The sequence below is a fragment of the Podarcis liolepis genome (genome assembly GCF_965112155.1).
Source record: "Podarcis liolepis genome assembly, chromosome: Z".
NCBI classification, from domain to species: Eukaryota; Metazoa; Chordata; class Lepidosauria; order Squamata; family Lacertidae; genus Podarcis; species Podarcis liolepis.
Window position 1 is genome coordinate 41,577,677 of NC_139570.1, and position 17,567 is coordinate 41,595,243.

The 17,567-nt window shown below is 44.2% G+C and overlaps 1 protein-coding gene across 14 annotated transcripts in view; it reads left to right on the forward strand.

Moving 5' to 3' along the window:
* Positions 1 to 17,567, forward strand: part of KCNT1 (potassium sodium-activated channel subfamily T member 1) — a 200,063-nt gene that overhangs the window by 172,987 nt on the left and 9,509 nt on the right. For 6 of the 14 annotated variants that reach the window (XM_083485752.1, XM_083485744.1, XM_083485749.1 and 3 more), the window contains 10 exons: positions 1,087 to 1,192; positions 2,935 to 3,107; positions 4,817 to 4,888; positions 5,328 to 5,462; positions 7,978 to 8,089; positions 8,878 to 8,979; positions 12,002 to 12,085; positions 13,103 to 13,231; positions 14,931 to 14,951; positions 15,508 to 15,814. In XM_083485752.1, the coding sequence (XP_083341878.1) occupies positions 1,087 to 1,192; positions 2,935 to 3,107; positions 4,817 to 4,888; positions 5,328 to 5,462; positions 7,978 to 8,089; positions 8,878 to 8,979; positions 12,002 to 12,085; positions 13,103 to 13,231; positions 14,931 to 14,951; positions 15,508 to 15,814 (1,241 nt within the window). The remainder of the gene's footprint in view (positions 1 to 1,086; positions 1,193 to 2,934; positions 3,108 to 4,816; positions 4,889 to 5,327; positions 5,463 to 7,977; positions 8,090 to 8,877; positions 8,980 to 12,001; positions 12,086 to 13,102; positions 13,232 to 14,930; positions 14,952 to 15,507; positions 15,815 to 17,567) is intronic. The other 8 variants (XM_083485750.1, XM_083485753.1, XM_083485747.1 and 5 more) reach the window with 4 other exon arrangements.

Consider the following 17,567-nt stretch of genomic DNA (forward strand, 5'->3'; position numbering starts at 1 on the left):
ACTCATGTAAAAACACGTTGATTCCAGGACCATCCACGGGCCAGATTTAAAAGGCGATTGGGCCGGATTCGGGCCCCGGGCCTTAGTTTGCCTACCCATGGAATAGAGGATGGGGAAAGAAATTCAATTTATTGCACAGTGTGATGTGAATCTACCTAATTTGTGCTTCCAACACATAACCTGAAATGCAGCTCTCCCTTGAAGTTTGCATTTCTCCTTATTTTGTGATGCTCCAGACATAAAATGCACCCAGTAATGCATACATTAGGATAAAGTGTTCATCAAATGCATCTACTATATACAATAGCCTTGCTTGAACACTGTAGTCCATGCCTTGGAAACTTCAAGGCTTGGTTACTGCAATGCACTCTCTGTGGGGCTGCCCTAGGGCCTGGTTTCGAAGCCACAGCTCTTGCAGAATGCAGTGGCCAGAATGCTGGTGGGGGCATCTGACTGACAACATGTGATGCAATTGTTAAAGCATCCTTATTAGCTGCCCATCTACTACCAAGCCAGGCTCAAGGTCCTTGTATAAATTTACAAAGCCCTGGACAACTTAGGTCGGGGGGTACCATAGAGACTGCCTGGGGTGGACTTGTTTGTGATTGACTCAAAGTATTCTGAAATCCTGGTCTGGATTTGATCTCGGAATGTCCTGCTTTTCCTTATTTTCATCTGAGAAATGTTGTAAGGTGTGGTAGGATGTCCTTATTTTCATCAGAGAAATGTTGGAGGGTATGGAGTTATCTGACCCCCCAAGCCATCTGAAGGCAGCCACATATAAGTTTTTAAATGTTTGATGTTTTATTGTGCTTTTATATATGTTGGAAGCCACCCAGAGTGTCTGGGGCAACCCAGTCAGATGGTTCGGGTATAAATAGTAAAATTATTAGTATTTATTTTATTATGGAATAGGATGTCCCTATTTTCATTGGAGAAATGTTGGAGAGTATACTGTTGGGCTTGCTGCAACCATTTTACATTTCCTGGAATTCCCCATTGCAAGGGGCATTGTGTGTAGAAATGGAAAACCACAACAAACAAAATGGTGGGCCAAATCCTGACCACTTCCCCCTTGTTCTACAGGTATGTGAAAGGCTACCCTCCCAACTCTCCCTACATTGGAAGCTCTCCCACATTATGCCACCTTTTGCCCGTTAAAGCTCCATTCTGTTGCTTGCGCTTGGATAAGGTAAGGACCTGTCACATTTCCATATCTATCAACTGTCCCTTCTTGTGAGAGGACAGCAGCCCAAATGCCCACTGTAATCTTGCACAATTTAGGGTTGCACATTTTTTTGGACATGGCAACCCAAAACACTCCTTTTTGGGTGCTGTGCCCCAAAAAAAGCACTGGGGGATCTTGTGTTGCATGACTTGTGAAGGAGTGTGACCCCAGAAAATGGTGTCCCAGGTTGGGGCCACTTCATATTAGAAGGCATGCATTTCTGAACAGGTTCTTTCTTTTTCTACCCTTTTGTGGGGCACCAAGGTTAATAGGGGACACGGGTGGCACAGGGGACACAGGAGGCACTGTGAGTTAAACCACAGAGCCTAGGACTTGCCGATCAGAAGGCCAGCGGTTCGAATCCCCGCAACGGGGTGAGCTCCCATTGTTCGGTCCCTGCTCCTGCCAACCTAGCAGTTCGAAAGCACAAAGTGCAAGTAGATAAATAGGTACCACTCTGGTGGCAAGGTAAACGGCGTTTCCGTGCGCTGCTCTGGTCACCAGAAGTGGCTTAGTCATGCTGGCCACGTGATCCAGAAGCTGTACGCCAGCTCCCTCGGCCAATGAAGAGAGATGAGCGCCGCAACCCCAGAGTCGGTCACGACTGGACCTAATGGTCAGGGGTCCCTTTACCCTTTACCTTTTAAGGTTAATTTAGAAACACCAGCAACTGAAAATATTTCCTGAAAATCACCAATTTTATTTTATCTTAAGGTTTCTAGTCCCTACTGTGGCCAAGGCATGCAGGCAGTGCCTGCTCAGTGATCAGCAGCATGAGAAGGTCTAGATCAGGGTGGCCTCACCTCTGGCCCTCTGCATATTGCTGAACTAACAACTCCCATCGTCTGTGACTTTTGCCCATTCTGCCAAGGGCTGATGGGAGCTGTAGTTCAGCAGCATCTAGAGAGCAAGAGGTTAGCTACTCTGGGCTAAACAAAACATCCAGGGGTTTGTAGGAATGGGAGCTTTGGAGATGCAGACATGTACACAAGCTGCTACCTGGGCTGGGCTTTCTTAAAAGCCACGCGAACGTCTCTGGTGCTGGAGGAACTGTTTGAATGGCCAGCAGGGTTTCTCTATAAAGTGGAAACATCTGGTACATTGGCAGCTGATAAAAGTGAAGCAGCTGGAGATTTTGTTTCTGTCCTTCCTCACCCCACCCCCAGCTCTTGCATCTAAGCAGCTTCCCTGCCCCCATCTTCACGTGGGGGCTCTTCTCTTCTTCCTACTCCATCCATCTTCCTGTTCATTTCATCCTCTCAGTTGGCTGTTCCTTTGTGGTTCCTTCATATCCAGGAGACTTGGAAATGGTTACTGTGGGAGGGAGGATAATTTTATTGGGAAAGTGGTCTAGTTTACCAACTGCCCTGCTTGCTGCAGCTCCTTTTATTACCTTGTTGTGAAGGATTTTTAACCTTGGTGGCTACATTCTCCCTCCCTCCATTCTCAGAGGCAGCAGTGCTGCTTAATCCCAGTTCCTGGAAACCACAGGAGGACCACAACCTCATGTGAGTGGGTCCTACCTGCAAGTTTCCCACTGGGGCATCTGATTGTCTACTGTGAGACTAGATGCTAGCCTAATTGGGTCACTGACGTGCTCCAGCAGGGCTCTTCTTAACTTCTTATGGGGAGAATAGGTGACATTGGCCCTTTATTGAGCGCCAGCCAGGAAGTGTAAAATAAAACATTTCCCGGCATCTTTCCAGGGCTGCAGGCACAACAGTTATGAAGACGCAAAGGCCTACGGCTTTAAGAACAAGTTGATCATTGTGTCAGCAGAGACGGCTGGGAACGGCTTGTACAACTTCATTGTTCCTCTCCGCGCCTACTACCGGTCACGGAAAGAGCTAAACCCCATCGTACTGTTGCTTGACAACAAGTAAGTACTTCCCCGCTCCAGCTCATATATACACACAAGCATACAAATATACTGGGGCTACATCAGAGCCCCCACCCCGCCCCCACACACTCCCTGTAAATAGAAAAGTAGGCTTCTAGGGGAAAGGCTCTACCTAAAGCTGATGCTCAGAGAGTGATTAAGAAAGATAGTGGTATGCTCTGCTCTGAAATTCTTCCTACTCAGACTGCTTCTGCTGGTGTTGTACGTGATGATACTGTTGCTGTTAAGTTGTGGGTGAACATATCAGACGACACAGCGATTCTTCAAACAGCTCTTGTTTATTCATAGGCCAGAACTGAACTGAACTGAAGGGTTCAGCCATCATTCTTATATAGAGTTCCACTACAACGTAACTGTAACAACTTTCTGTAACTATCCAATCACTGAATGTCACTTTTGATCCCTTATTTGCATATGTGGACCTGAGTGAAAACTATCTACAGTATCCCCCTGCTGGCCCAGGGTGAGGACTTCAGTACATAACAGTTGCTTTACTCACAAAAGTGACTAACAAGCACAGTGCACAAACACTACTACAATTTACAAACACGAATTACAATGAAAGCAACAAATAGAACCTGACACACACACACATACACAACACCTAAACAAATAAAGGTCAGTCTTATGGATCCTGCCTTCTAAAAGAGGCCACAGGTAATTGAAAACCTTCAAATTAAGGGCCAAACACCCAGGTAAAAAGGAATGTCTCATATCTGAAAATGAAGGTGGCACCAAGCAAGCTTCCCTGTGGAGAGCATTCCACAAGTTGGGGAGCTACCGCTGGGAAGGCCTGTTCTGTGTTGCCACCCTCCAGTCCTCTCCATGGTGGCGGCACACAGAGAAATGCCTCAGATGGCGATACCAGGATCTGGGTCTGTTCATGTGGGGAGAGGTGGTCCTCGATGTATTAGAGCAGCTTAAGAAATGATTGCGCAAACACTGACTGGCAGCAACAGTTTCAGGCAGACATCTTTCACAGCCCACTTTGGGGACAAGTCAGGGCTTGAACCAGGGACCTTCCAAATGCCAACTCTCTAACACTGAGCTACAGCGCCTGTGACCAGCAAAGGTCACAGGCGGAGGTGTATTGTGAGAGTGGAGAAGTACAACTTCGAAAGTAAGGATGAGGAGCTGGCACAGGATCCAGGGAAGGAGAGGAGACCTATGCAGAGACTGAAGGTGGGGTGTCATCGTGGTCAGAGTGGCAAGAAGGGTGAAAGATTTGGACAGCACAGCACCAGAAAGCAAGGCTGGTGGTTGGGGGCCGGGAAGGAATTCAATTCAGTTTGCCTTTCAAAGTGGACCTATCCAATTCACACTTTTTGAAACATTGCAAGAATCAAACTGCAGCCATCCTTCAAAATCCGCATTTCTCTGGATTTTGCTGTGCAGTTCTCCAGCCAAGTGATGCGCACAAAAATGCATATGCTGTGGCAAAGTGTGCATAAATGTGCACGTGTTAGTGAAAATAGAATACCAACATGCATTTTATTATGGGAAGCTGCTTTGCCAAAATGTGTATATTTTAGGGGAAATTGCATGCAGGCATGTGTCCATTAGGAGAAATTCACACTAAAAGGCTGAAGAATTTTCATGGGCACTTCTTCATAATAAGAATTCACGGACTGATGTGGAAAACTGGACTTAAGATTGGAAAAAAGAGAAACTGAGTGTCTCTTTTTCAGGCCTGACCATCATTTCCTGGAAGCCATCTGCTGTTTTCCAATGGTCTATTATATGGAAGGCACAATTGATAAGTAAGCTTTCCCCTTTCTCTCTCTCTCTCTCTCTCCTTCCCTGCACCTGTCTCTGTCTCTTTTGGTTCAGTGCCCCAAGGCACAACCCCAAGGCACCACCATGAGGGACAGAAACTTGGAGGTGTTTTATTTTATTGGGCTAAAAAAAAAAAACCCCAACCCTCTGATAATTCATACTCAGATCCATAAACATACAAAACAGTTCTGCCTTTGTACATTCCTTAAGTTGATTCCTAAATTTTCTATCCTGAGGCAGTGTTCCCCATGCTGGCCCAATGCAACAATTTGGGATGGGGTGATCTCAAAACAATAACAAAAAATTGTCAGCAAATTGCCAAGAGCATAATTTTCTGAGACATTTCGAGCATCAAACCTGGCTTCCCCCTCCCGCCTTCTAACAGCCTCCTAATTGTCACTTGTTTGGGGGGATGCCTTTTAGCCTCGACAGCTTGCTGCAGTGTGGGATCATTTATGCTGACAATTTGGTGGTAGTGGACAAGGAGAGCACCATGAGCGCCGAAGAGGATTACATGGCAGATGCCAAGACCATCGTCAACGTCCAAACCATGTTCAGGTGAGACAAAGTGCTTTGAAGTTTCAGCATCTCTGGCCATGATAATCCTTCCCTCTTTCTCCAGGTTGAGGAACCCTTTTTGGCCGGAGGGCTGCATTTCCTTCTGGATATCTTCTGGGGGCCACATGGCGGTGGCAGGCAGGGCCAGAGAGAAGAGGGGTGGAGCAATGAATGCCAATTTTACTTTTGGTACAGCAGGCTGGTTGCTACACGCACCTCTCAGTCCTCCATCCAGTCAAGCAAGCAGCATGATCAAAGTCCAAGGACACATTCCAGCCAAGCAAAGCACACTTGGAGTGCCAAGCATGGCCAATGGCAGGTGTGGCCTGGGGGCAGTTCTAAGGGCCAGATAGAGAAGCCTTGCAAGCTGTATTCCCCCTCAGTTCCCCACTCCCACTATTTCTCTTGCATCCCATAATGGAGAGCTGGTTCCAGGTTGGATGGTTTTAAAAGAACACTGGACAAATTCAGTGATAATGCTATCAGCTGCTCACCAGCCAAGGAAATGTGCACAAGAACACCTATATTAGTGAAGGTAACATAGCAAAATGCATTATATCAAAGGAAATTCCTTGAAAATATGCCCTTTGTTAGTCAAACCTGCATGCAGAAATGTGTTAAGTAGGATAAATTCACATGTAAATGCTGAATAAACTTTGGCCAGATATTTTTTTAACGCAAATTGCAGCAGAAATGTGGACAACCGAATTTTAAGACAGGAAAAATGAGAAACAGAAAGAATCAAAATTGACAGTTTTGCCCACAAACACACACACACAAGACATTGCAATGTGGGGTTCTCATATTTTCATTTCATTTCGTTTCACTTTAAATTTGTATACCACCTTTTTATATATCTATATATTGATATACAAGCTGAAGAAGCAACAAAATATACAGCAAAGATTACTCATAACAATCTGATCCAATGCAAAAAAAATCGTAATAAAAATATGACTTAGAATAAGCAGCTTATACAAAATAAAGTAATATAATAGCACACACAAAATATCATAGAACTGTAGAGTTGGGAGGGACCCTGAGGATCATTTAGTCCAACCCCCTGCAATGGCAGAAATATGCAGCTGTCCTATATGGGGATCGAACCTGCAACCTTGGCAATATCAGCACCACACTCTAACCAGCTGAGCTACCCAGTGACAGAACTAGGGCAAGAGTTAAATGTGAAAAGGCTCAGAGGTTACAGCATATTTTAATGGGTCCTCAGACATGCAGCCTGAGCTATTCCCACCACCGGGAGCAATCCTATGCACATGAAGTTGGCATAAAGCAATGTGGTGTAATTAAGACGGCATAAAGTTACACAATAATATCAACAATAATTAAATAGAAATTCACTTAAGCATTAAAAAAAATCATTACAAACAACAGCAAAATTACAATGCATAAAAACCATATAAACAGATCAAATTGAGCAATAAGGTCACATAACTTAAAATAATTCCCTCCCCCCATATTCCTCTTCTCCCTTTCCAGCTGCATCTGCTGCTCTTAAAGCCATGGGAAGGCTGTTTCTCAGCTGGACTTGATTGAGGGTGGGGGAGGCAAGACTCTTTTGTCCTCCTTGGCAATTCGCAACTGAGTAGCAATTAAAGTTGTGGGATAACCAGCATCATATAACCAACATGCTTAAGTGCAATTAATACATGAAGGGGTTAAGACCATAGAATAAGCTTAGTGAGGTCACTTTCCTTTACCTTGGGGAAAATAGGAAATCAAACCTTTGTTCACCCCCAGTCTACATGAGAAATTCCAGCTCCAGCTCAACCACATGGCTCTTACGAGCCACTCTTGAGTTCTTATACTAATAATCTAGAAACATTTACCACTTTGTAACTAAGTATTGCTTACTGTGCAGCTTTCCTGACTGATGTATGCGAAAGCACATAAATTTGACCTTTGGAGAGTTTGTAAGTAATCCATTTTTAAACTTACCAAACATGCGGTCTCTTGGTATGCTGGGAGGAGAAGGAAATCTTGGAATTTACTTGGAAGAACATATTTTCATGGTCTAACAGCTTGTACTTCCACACTTTACTTTGCTGCATATTTTGTGACCTTAAATCTCTGCTGGGTTCTCTTACCAAAGACTACTTGCCCCAAAGTTGGATCTTGGCATCCAGGAATTCATCTCTATCTCTGTCTATCTCTATATGCAACAAAAATGAAATGGGGTAGCTAGGTATTCACTCTATTCTATGCCCCTTCCTCGTTTTTCCATCTCAACAGCGTTTTCCATAACAATGGCTAGATAGTACTCTGTGGCCACTCTTGGGCTGTTCTAGGTTTTTATTGGTTCATCCCTACTGATGGGCTGTTGTCTTTGTGCCCTGTTTGTGGGCTTCCCAGAAGCAACCAGCTGGCCCGTTTTGGGGAACATGATGCTAAATTATGAATCTCACGCTGTGACCCATCAGGGCTATTCTTACATTTGTTGAAATGTCTAACAGAAATGTATTTGCTTACTCTCCCGCACCCCTTGCTTTCATTCTAGGCTTTTCCCAAGCCTGAGCATCATTACAGAGCTGACACATCCATCCAACATGAGGTTCATGCAGTTCCGAGCAAAGGATAGCTACTCATTGGCCCTTTCCAAACTAGAAAAGGTAACAAACAAACAAAAATATGTATATTTGGTTATTAGATTCCTAATTTGTGGTGGTATGAGGCACTTTGGAGAGAAAAATAATATATATATATATTTTAAAAAGAATGCTGATTTGTTGCCCTCTCACCTCTCCCTGATTGTTGAAGAAAATGCCATTGTGTTCACCATTACTTTCATTGCTACCTACCAAGCAGGTCATATCCCAGCTGCTCCCTTGTTCTGAGATTCCATGCTGACATTTTAGGGTTGCAAGGCTCAAGATGAAGCACAATTCTCACTGTGCCCTTTCTTTTCACAGGGCAATCCAGCAGTGTTCTGTGGATGTGTGTGTGCCCACTACCATGCTATCTCTTAATATAGTATATAAAAAAGGCCACGAGCGCTGAGGTTGTAGCCAATTCTAGTCCTACACAGAATAGACCCATTGAATTAAGAGCCTAAATAAGTCTTGCCCATTGATTTCAATAAGTCTACTCTGAGTAGGAGTAGTGTTGAATTCAACCCTTGGAAAGTCGAACAGAAATTGGGACCTGCAACAAAGTGCTACACTGTGAAGCACACCTGATTGCGGCAACAGCTAGCCATGCACTTTCTAAGTATTCCATGGGCTGTCTTGGTCTCTACCTTCAAACTTTGTTGTTTAAAAAATAAAAATAAATATTGTTTATTGCAAACTTTGGGGTGACCACCATTAGAGGCAGGATATTGGGCCAGATTGGCTTTGGTCTAATCCAGGAAGGCTACCATACTATTATTTTCATCTCTGCATTCTTGCTTTCCCCACAGAAAGAGCGGGAGAACGGTTCCAACTTGGCTTTCATGTTCCGCCTTCCGTTTGCTGCCGGCAGAGTTTTCAGCATCAGCATGTTGGATACACTGCTTTACCAGGTAACAATGGAGGGAAGAAGGGAGCCACCATTCATTCCAAAAGAGGCGCCTCCTAGCTGTAGCATTTGATCCCCTGTAGCATTGGGTTGTTGTTGTTTTTTTTGCAAACTGTGTCATACTGAATCTCCAGGAAGGGAAGAAACCCTATTCAAGAAAGGACTTGTCTGGACCTCTCTAAATGTAAATGTAAATTTGCCGAGTTGGGACTAGAACCCCAGTTTCCCAAGTCTCAGCCCAACCTTCTAACTTCAATGGGTCTGCTCTGTGTTGAATTGTTATTGGACTGCAACTCCTATCATCCCTCACTGTTGGTCATACTCAAAGTAGCTGTCTTTCAGAAATAGACTGGAAAGAGAAGTTGCTGAATTGCAGCTTATTACCAAACTTAAAACTGTGGAGAGACCTGGTCTGAATAGAGACATTGGATTCTTATCTCATTATACACGATATAGCTATTTTTAGCCATCTCACCCCTTGCTTTTTCCTGTAAGATCAATTGCAGTCGTTAACAGTTGTCAGCAGGTTTACCACACCTATCTGCCTATCTCCCATTCCCACCACCCTTCTGAGTAATACCCCTCTCCACCCTCTCACTATATATAAGGGTCTGGTGACTTCTGTTTCAGTGTATCTGAAGAATTGTGTGCAGGCACACAAAAGCTCATACCAATAACAAACTTAGTTGGTCTCTAAGGTGCTACTGGAAGGATTTTTTTAATGTTGGTCATACTGGCTGAGACTGATGGAAGGTTTCAATCCACCAGATAGCAGAAGGCTGTCGCTCAGGGCTGTCACACAGTTTAAAGAAATGTTAGTTAATGTATGAGTTTTTGTACATGGATTGATTGGTAGACACTATGTATGAGGAGGGGGGAAACTGTTCTCAAGGGTGTCCATGTTGGACGGGGGGGGGGGGGGGCACAAATGCTTTGCATTTAGATGATACATTTTCTCCATCGCCTTGTTCTCTTCCACACAGGACAGAATGCATCTTGGGTGATTTCAGTTTCAGAAGAACATGTATTAAAATATATTTTTAAAAAGAAAACGTATATTAAGAACGTAAGACAATCCTGCTACATCCAGCCAATGGCCTATCCAGTCCATATTCTCACAGTGGCTGTGGGAACTCCAGAAGCAGGGCTCAAGCACAAGAGTAAGACTCTCCCCTCCTCTGGTTTCCGGCAACTGGTGTTAGAGGCAATAATGCTTCTTAAAAATAAATAATAATAAAAAATAATAAAATTGATAATAAGAATCAATAAGAAGTCTACAGAACAAGAATATTAAAAAACAAAAAAATGCAAGAAAAAAGAGACGGAGAGGGAGGAAATGCCTAAAGGCCCTTTGCCATATTTATATCATATACAGTGGTACCTCAGGTTAAGTACTTAATTCGTTTTGGAGGTCCGTTCTTAACCTGAAACTGTTTTTAACCTGAAGCACCACTTGAGCTAATGGGGCCTCCTGCTGCTGCTGCACCGCTGGAGCCCGATTTCTGTTCTTATCCTGAAGCAAAGTTCTTAACTTGAAGCACTATTTCTGGGTTAGTGGAGTGTGTAACCTGAAGCGCATGTAACCTGAAGCATATGTAACCCGAGGTGCCACTGTATATCCTGCCATTTATCCACATACAGAGAGGTTGACCCTCCCATCTCCCACTGGGGAGCCTATTTCTCTCACCCTGGGAGACCCTTTCCACCCTGCCTTTCGTGCAGGGACCCCCCCCCTCCTACGACTGTCCCCTTCCTGCTTGTGTCCTCCTCAGTCCAAGGCAAAGGACTTCTCCGCCCGCTGCCCTGTACCCACACCCAAAAAAGCCTTTTATAAATGTCTCCAATACTGTACAAAATAATAAAGAATACAAAGAGAAAACAAGAGAAAAAGAGAACAAACAGAACTAAGATAAAAAGATAAAAGGAGGAAAAACATAGAAGGGAAAAACAGAGGTATACTTCCATGTCTCTATCTGCAAATTGTATGTATTACAATTATTTAAATTATTTATATTATTATTATTATTATTATTATTATTATTATTATTATTATTATTATTAAAAATTCTATACTACCCTATACCCGCAGGGTGGTTCACAGGATAAAATCACAATATAAAAGCACTGAATACATACTGAATACATAATCAAAGTAAAAACAAGAACAACCCAATAGCCGTGTCCCCACCCCACCCGCCATAACTGGAATGTAGCATATACATTCCAGAATAATTTGACACTGTAGTTGATGATAATCAGCTTTTCTCCCAAACTGCCAATGCTGCGTTCCCTAGTTTCTCCCAAACTGCCAATGCTGCGTTCCCTAGTTTCTTTCATGGGTCTCCAATGTTCTACTTCTGTCACTCAGGAAGTCCAATATAACTTTTCTTTTCATCTTCTTCCCACCCCCAAATGTTCTGAATTGATATTTCTTCAGTTCCTTGTGATGTACTTTTTCTGGCTTCTGCAAGTCTCAATAACATTGTCCCCATCAAGTTTTTTTTTCCTCTCCTGTTTTTCCAATCTCCTCCCAGATTGGGTTCTTGGAAATAAGCAGCAAAGGCACCCAACTCTGAGAGGCAGTCATACTTCTGAATATCAGTTGCTGGAAACCACTGGAGGGAGGGAGCTCTTATTCTTGCATCTTGCTTGGGGTCTTCCCATAGGCATCTGGTTGGCCCCTATAAGAACAGAATGCTGGACTAGGTGAGCTTTGGCCAGATCCAGCAGGGCTCTTCTTATGTTCTTATGTTGTTACATTCAATACCCATGGAAGCAGAGCAGAGCCATCGTGGCTAGTAGCCATTGATAGCCCTGTTCTCCATGAATTTGTCTAATACTCTTTTAAAAGTCATCCACATCAGTGATCATCACTGCCTCCTGTGGGAATGAGTTTTACCTATTGTTAGCTTAATTGGAGTTTTCACAAGCTCAGTTGTTCAATCAAATTGAGGGACCAAATCCATTAGATGCTATTGCCCTGGTAGAGGCCGCTGCCCAATTGTTGATGGGTTCTTCCCTTGCAGTCATTCGTGAAAGACTATATGATCACCATCACAAGGCTGCTTCTCGGTCTAGACACCACTCCAGGGTCCGGCTACCTCTGTGCTGTAAGTGTTGAGTTTCTGCATTCTTTTCCGTGGTACCAAAGTGGCAAATATAGTGCTTTGTAGGTTCCCTGCCTAGCCCAGTCTGAGTGAAGAAGATCTACCCTCCAAATTATCCAGGGAAGGTACCCAGGATGGTGATGAGGTGTGGAAACCAAATCCTACAAGGGATGGTCAAAATATCCAGGTATGTTTAACCCGGAGAAAAGAAAGTTAAGGAGGGACTTTATGGCTGTCTTCACACATCTAAAGGTTTTTCACACAGAAGATGGAGCTGACAGTGCTGGGTCATGTTCTCTGGGAGTGGTGCAGATCAGTATTGGCAGATTGGTGCTGTAGCATCTGTTTTCCTGCATCGGTACAGAGGTCAAACTGGATAACCTTTGAGGTCTCTTGCTCTGTATAAATGTTTTAAGCATGAGTTGATAGAATTTGCCATTCTTCAGGGTTCAGCCCCAGCGTTTTCTCACTAGTCTTGCTAGTGAAGGTCCTTCCCAATGAGAAGGGATGCAGGTGGCAATGTGGTCTAAACCACTGAGCCTCTTGGGCTTGCTGATCAGAAGGTTGGTGGTTCGAATCCAGGCAACAGGATGAGATCCTGTTGCTCTGTCCCATCTTCTGCCAACCTTTACCTACCAGTGAGAAAAAGCTTGATGCCTAAAGGTGATAGGCCTCCCTATTCTGTTTGATCTCAGTGATCTGAAGTAGGGGAAGGTCGTGGCTCAGTGGTAGAGCCATCTGCCTTGCAAGCAGAAGGTCCCAGGTTCATTCCCCAGCATCTCCAGGTAGGACTGGGGGAGACTCTTGTCTGAAACTTTGGGAAGCCACTGCCAGTCAGTGTGGACAATACTGAGTAAGATGGACCAATGGTCTGACCTCAGCATAATGCACCATCCCATATTCCAATGCATGGAGGTTGATGGGAGCTTGTCAATGCAAAGGAATATGTTTTTGTCACCCATTGTAAAAGAGCACCAATGACTTTTCATTCCTTCTCTCTTTCCTTCCTTTATTGGATAGATGAAAATCACTGAGGATGACCTGTGGATCCGGACATACGGGCGTCTGTTCCAGAAACTATGTTCCTCCAGCGCTGAGATCCCCATTGGCATCTATAGGACTGAGTCCCACATGTTTTCCACCATGGATGTAAGAAGTTGAGAATCAACCTGTTTGGCCTCTCCTCAGAATCCCTAATCCCCAAAATCCACCCACCCAAATCCAGATTTCCTTTCTCTCTACTGCTGCTTCTCCCAACCGGGCACCTGCAATTAATTCAGAAATAAGTGTATCAAATCCAGACCTGTCTTCAGCCACCCATACCTCAATCTTTTCTTCTTGGTTCTCACTCTCCCATGCCCTCCTGTTCCTTCTTTGCCAAGAGCGTTTGCCCCCCTTCTGCCTTGTGTTAAGGTTCTGCCACTGACACATTCAGTGGCCCAGAATGTTCACAAACTTCTTGACAGCCACAGGTGCCCCATCCCAGGTCTGGAAGACCCCCACCCCATCAATAGGCATACCACCTTCAAAGGAGGTCCAGAGAGTACCGATGAGAGAGCAGGCCTTCTCTGTAACAGCCCCCCAATTTATGGATTACTGTCCTCATGGAGGCCCATCTGGTACCAACCTTGTCATTGTTTTGCTGCCAGGCAAATAGATTCTCTCCCTACCATGCATGTGGGAGCCACCAATAAGTATTCTATTCTAATTTTTGTAGCTTTCCTGTTGGGTTTTTTACTTGCTTGTAAATCATTTCAGGAGGGACGCAGGACACAGAGCCTAGGACTTGCCGATCAGAAGGTCGGCGGTTCGAATCCCTGTGATGGGGTGAGCTCCCGTTGCTCGGTCCCTGCTCCTGCCAACCTAGCAGTTTGAAAGCATGTCAAAGTGCAAGTAGATCAATAGGTACCGCTCCGGCGGGAAGGTAAACGACATTTCTGTGCACTGCTCTGGTTTGCCAAAAGCAGCTTAGTCATGCTGGCCACATGATCCGGAAGCTGTATGCCGGCTCCCTCGGCCAATAAAGCGAGGTGAGCGCCACAACCCCAGAGTCATCCCCGCCTGGACCTAATGGTCAGGGGTCCCTTTACCTTTACCTTTAAATTATTTCAGGACCTTTAGTGGGAAGCGACATACAGATATAATAAACCTAATCCCGACTAATATCACCATTGACTATTAGGGAATAGAAAAGAAAATTGGTTTGGTTAGGATTTTAATGCGGACCTACCTATTCCTCACATTCCAAAGCAATATGAAAACTAAAAAAGCTATTCCATGCAATTTCCACTTCTCAGAGTCTTGTGTTGCAGTTCTCCAGCCAACTAATACGTACAAAAATGTGTATGTTATGGGGAATGTGTGTGATAAAATGCATGTGTTAGTGAAAATAATATATGAAATGCATTATATTACTTCAAGCAAAATTGCATACAAAAATGTGTGCATCAGGAGAAATTTGCACTCAAATGCAGATGAATTTTTATGAGGACTTTTCCTTTAAAAAAATAAAAATAAATCACAAACTGATGCAGAAATGTGGAGAACTAAACTTAAGACTGGAACCTCAGACTTGAATCTGTCAATTTCAGTAACTGAGAGGAACTGAAATGGACAGATTTGCCCATCCCCACTGATTTAGACAGAGCCCACAGTTGATAAGCAGGTGACCATTTTTGTTACACAGTTTAGGTTGAGAAGGGAGCAAGAGAGGTAAAGTAAACATTACTTAAACAAGAATCTTCTCAGTGTTGTGTTTCAGCAAAGGAATGTCGGGCCAAAACAATGATACACTTTTTCAAATTATGTTTTTCAAGTATTATGTCTTTCTTTCTCCCTGCAACCCCAGCCTCATGACATCAGGACACAGGTGAGTATTGGCTTCTGTCAAAAAATATTTATTTGTCTTTATGCTGAGAAAAGTTATTGTAGCTCTACAACTTTTCAGCTAAAGGTAGAATAAGGATGCCCTTAGTTTCCTTGGGTGAGTGGTGAACATTTTCACCTGCATTTGACGAGTTGCAGACTCAAGATAACTGCATTAAAAAAGATTTTATATCTATATATACAACATCAAAATAGTGCGTACCAAGTCAGCCAATGCTGTCAATAAATTCAGCCTGTGCGACCTCACACTTTATACAGCTTTCCTTTTTAAATAAAAGGAAACTAAAATAAAATAATGAAAGAAATGAAAGAGGGGGAAAACAAATACTACTACTACTACTACTTAAAAAGTTCCTCAGCCCAGTATTAAAGAATGGGTCATGCCACCGAACTATGATCTATTCCCAATAAAAGTTTGTTTTTAGTTTTGGGGAAATGAAAGCTTTCTTTTCTTATGATTCCATGGAATGACATCAGTGGCCCATCAGGGGACCAAAAGCCATATTTTGCTTTCCCTCATGGCCTACTGGTGTTCCCAGTCACAGATCTCAATCAACGTGGAAGACTGTGAGGATACAAAAGAGGTGAAGGACCACTGGAACACCAAAACCCCTCATCACCGGAACTCGTGCCCGACTGACCAATCGGAGCATCCTCTGCTACGGCGCAAGAGCATGCAGTGGGCCCGCCGGTTGAGTCGAAAAGGAGCAAGCAAACACACCCCCAAAACAGCTGAGTGGATCAACCAGCAGAGGCTGAGCCTCTACCGGCGGTCAGAGCGGCAGGAGCTTTCAGAGCTGGTGAAGAACCGGATGAAACATCTGGGCTTGCCCACAACAGGGTACGGTAAGTAGTGGCCCCCTTCATTCGTGGCATCTCCAATCAGCGCCTCTTCATGTAACGATGTAACATTCAGCCCAATGTGCCCCACAGACGCTGCCTTGAGTTCCGTGGTGGAAGGCAGGGAAACTGTATAGCAAATCCATTCATAAATAGTTTCTGGAGCCGCAGTGCGGGAGAGTGCTCTGCTGATCAGGTGCTGCTTCCGGGTTTCCAACAAGCATTGGGTTGATAACTGCAAAAACAGGGTGTAGGATTAGGTGGGCCACTGGCTGTTCCTATGTTGTTATGTAGCTGTGATTCCTGCATTGTAGAGTGTTGGACTGGAGGATCCCTTAGGTCTAATGATTCTATGAAATAATACATAAAAGGAGATGGCGGTGAGTCAAAACCAGACCTTCATGCAACCACTGCTGTTGACATGCAAATACCATGGTCGTTTTATTCTGCCATCAGCCACCTTTTTCATCAGGCAGGGAGAGGGGGAGACTGTCACAGGGTTCCTTGCCTTCAGGAAACCAAGCCTTAAAGAGAGCGATGAGATCAACATGACATAAGAATGGAGGGGTTACTGAGGCTGTCTCAGAGTTAGGACTGGAAATCAGAAGCGACTTTCTGAGTGGGACAGAGCTGCTACCCTAGCTCTTTGGCAGATAGGTCAGTGATGATTACCAGGCGGGAGGAGGCAAGATGGCAAGAAGCAAACAGACCAGCGGACCCAATCCACCACTCTCACACTGTGAGAGCCAGTGTGGTGTAGTGGTTAAGAGCCGTAGTCTCGTAATCTGGTGAACCAGGTTCGCTTCCCCGCTCCTCCACATGCAGCTGCTGGGTGACCTTGGGCCAGTCACACTTCTTTGAAGTCTCTCAGCCCCACTCACCTCACAGAGTGTTTGTTGTGGGGGAGGAAGGGAAAGGAGAATGTTAGCTGCCTTGAGACTCCTTCGGGTAGTGATAAAGTGGGATATCAAATCCAAACTCTTCTTCTTCTTCTTCACTCTTTCTGGTCTGTTTGCACAACACCAACCTTTCCACTTCCTTAGGCCCTTCCTCTCCCAGAAAAAACCAATGACACACCTGCCAATGGCAACTCCATCAAAGCCCAAGAAATCCATACAAAATGGAATGTTTTTTTAATTGACTATATATTGAAAAGAAGAAGACTCTTACAATTAAAACACACACAACTTTCTTGCTTCTTTCCTTTTCCTTTCTTTCTATATTTATTTTTTGCCATCCTGTGCTGTTGGCCATTTGCTCTTCTTATACACGATACCTTACTAAACCTTCTTATGCCTAGGAAATGGCTCCCTGCACCTGTTTGCAAGCAGGATTTATTTATTCATTCATTTTGCCAAAAACACAGCCAGACCTTCCAAACCAAAATTGGTAGTTTTGAGGGCTGGTGTGTGGTGCTTTGCGGTTAAGCATCTCAAGCAACTGAGGCAAATCAAAGTGTCAATGTTGATCCCCCTCATGCCCAATGTATTCAAAGGAATGAAGAGTGTTTCAAAAGAATTGAATCTTCCTCTCGTGAAGATTTGATTCAATGAGGTCCAGAAACCTACAGGGGTCTTTTTGTACATCCTTAAGCCAAATAGAAAAAAGGTTACACCAACATTAGCACTCTTTAGTGTTGTGACTGCTGCACTCCTTTTCCTATGAGTAAACTGGTAGGGGAATTAAAACCAAGTTTCAGCACCACTACTTCTCAGAGTCCTGCATTATCCAGTAATAAAAGGTAAAGGGCCCCTGGATG